General features: G+C 33.2%; 1 protein-coding gene across 1 annotated transcript; it reads right to left on the reverse strand.

Annotated features, from left to right (window-relative positions):
• Positions 1-225: 225 nt before the first annotated feature.
• LOC104245558 (uncharacterized) lies at positions 226-1,658 on the reverse strand. Its single transcript, XM_009801180.2, has 2 exons — positions 1,337-1,658; positions 226-896 (listed from the first exon to the last, which is right to left on the reverse strand). Exons 1-2 carry the CDS (start codon positions 1,599-1,601, stop codon positions 631-633), a joined length of 531 nt encoding a protein of 176 aa, XP_009799482.1. The 5' UTR covers positions 1,602-1,658; the 3' UTR covers positions 226-630.
• Positions 1,659-1,921: the final 263 nt, after the last annotated feature.

Raw genomic sequence — 1,921 nt, forward strand, 5'->3', positions numbered from 1 at the left:
AATTTAGTTAATGAGATCAACTAATCTTTATCCCATAAAGACGATCACATAAATATTGATCTAACCGGATTACTAATGTCCAAATTAATAATCCTACGATCAAGAACAAATTTAGATTAAATTATAAGAAACTTTACTCTCATTATCATGATCTCCATCACAATGTCAAGTCTCAAAATTTAATCAAGGACCTTATCAAATTAATCAAGCAATTAATAACAATGATAAAAGAATATCAAATGCCATATATATTTTATAAAAATATGTTCAAAACATCAAATATGATATTGGATCTAGGGCATATCTACTATATCCCTAACAAATACATGAGCGAAAGCTATGTGTTCAAATGAACCCACAGTTTCTATACTGGATACGCCTCGGAGTCTTGACATTCTACGTATGATAGGTTGACCTTTCACCAAGTGAAATAATTTTAAGCAATAAAAGGTATATCACATATTACAAAACTTCTACTATTACATTTTAGTCGAAATGAAAAATATACTAAAGTCAGGTCAAAGTTCTTTCTCTTTATTCAATCAAAAAACAAAAAAGCATTTTAAAAGTGTAATCAGTATGCATCTTCCAAATTCCAAGCCACAGCACAGTCTGCAACTCTCTTTTAATTCAGAAACGCCAATGTTTGAGTGGCATCACAGCAAATTTCATATTCCCAGTCTTGCAATGGATGCCTTGGTGCTCTCCACAAGCAAAATAATAAGTCTGCATTTTCTTCAACACAAACTCAAATCCTTCACCAGCACCTTGAGTTGGATCTGCTATCCTTTTAGCCCTCCTGAAATCGCACTTGTTGAAGCTCCTATAGTTTGGTAGTAAGTAAACACTGTGTGGAAATCCGGTACCATTTGCGTTTGGTGGATCATACTTGAACACTGTCGTATACCACAGAAGCGGATCCAAAATTTTAAGTTAGAGAATATAGAATACTATTGAACTATTCCTTTTGTGATAGCGATTCAGATATTAGTATGACTACATACATATAGAACTCGAACGTAAGACTATTTATGCTGCATCTGCCCATGCATACGCAATTAGAAAAAGATAGAATTTTCACCAAGGAAATTTAAAAAAATACAAGCATTATATTTTGTAGTCAAACTCGCAATTTAAAGCATATTTAGTATCTTCTGCCTCTAGTAGGGAGTGTCCCTTATGAGGAGATTCGACATTGCATGCATATACATTTAAATAAAATTAAGCTATATACACAATATAATTTTTGATAATTTCAATGCTCCGTCATTGAGTTTATTTTTAAAGAAATGATAAGCGCATGTACTAAAACAAGAAACATAAAAGAAGTATATACCTAAGGTGTCATTAACAAAGAAAGGAACAGTCATTCGAGCCCAATCCATGTAGTTGAAACCATAATGCCAATTTTCTGAACCTCCAACAATGAATCTATTGGAAGTTTGAGTAGCATTTGGTGGATGAGTATAAGGGCAATCGGTTTTGTTCCAGTTTCTAGGACTTCTAGGACCCCAGTTGAAGTCATAGTTGGCTAAACCAATAGCAAACATGCATGAGAATACTGCAAGTAAGAGAAATGTTTGGGGATTAACAAGTGCCATTTTTACAAGAATGATCAATTTCCTAAAACTCAAAAGTTTGCTAATGAGGAAGAGAAGTTGAATTGTTTGGGATGATGAGTGAGCCAAATGAAATGGACTATATATAATATAGCAAAAGTATGGTCAAAATTATGAGAGACGAAAGTTGGTTGGCGAGACAGGAAAATTAGGGCAAAACACACTTTATTGTTTTTCCAATGTTTCTTTCTTTCTAAGAGAGACCGGGTAATTAAGGAATTTACTATTCCGAAGTCCACCACTGAAAAGCAAATATTCTTCCACTTAGGCTGCATTTTTTTATAGTACTATATAAGAATTTC

Source organism: Nicotiana sylvestris, chromosome 12, assembly GCF_000393655.2.
Source record: "Nicotiana sylvestris chromosome 12, ASM39365v2, whole genome shotgun sequence".
Taxonomy (NCBI): domain Eukaryota; kingdom Viridiplantae; phylum Streptophyta; class Magnoliopsida; order Solanales; family Solanaceae; genus Nicotiana; species Nicotiana sylvestris.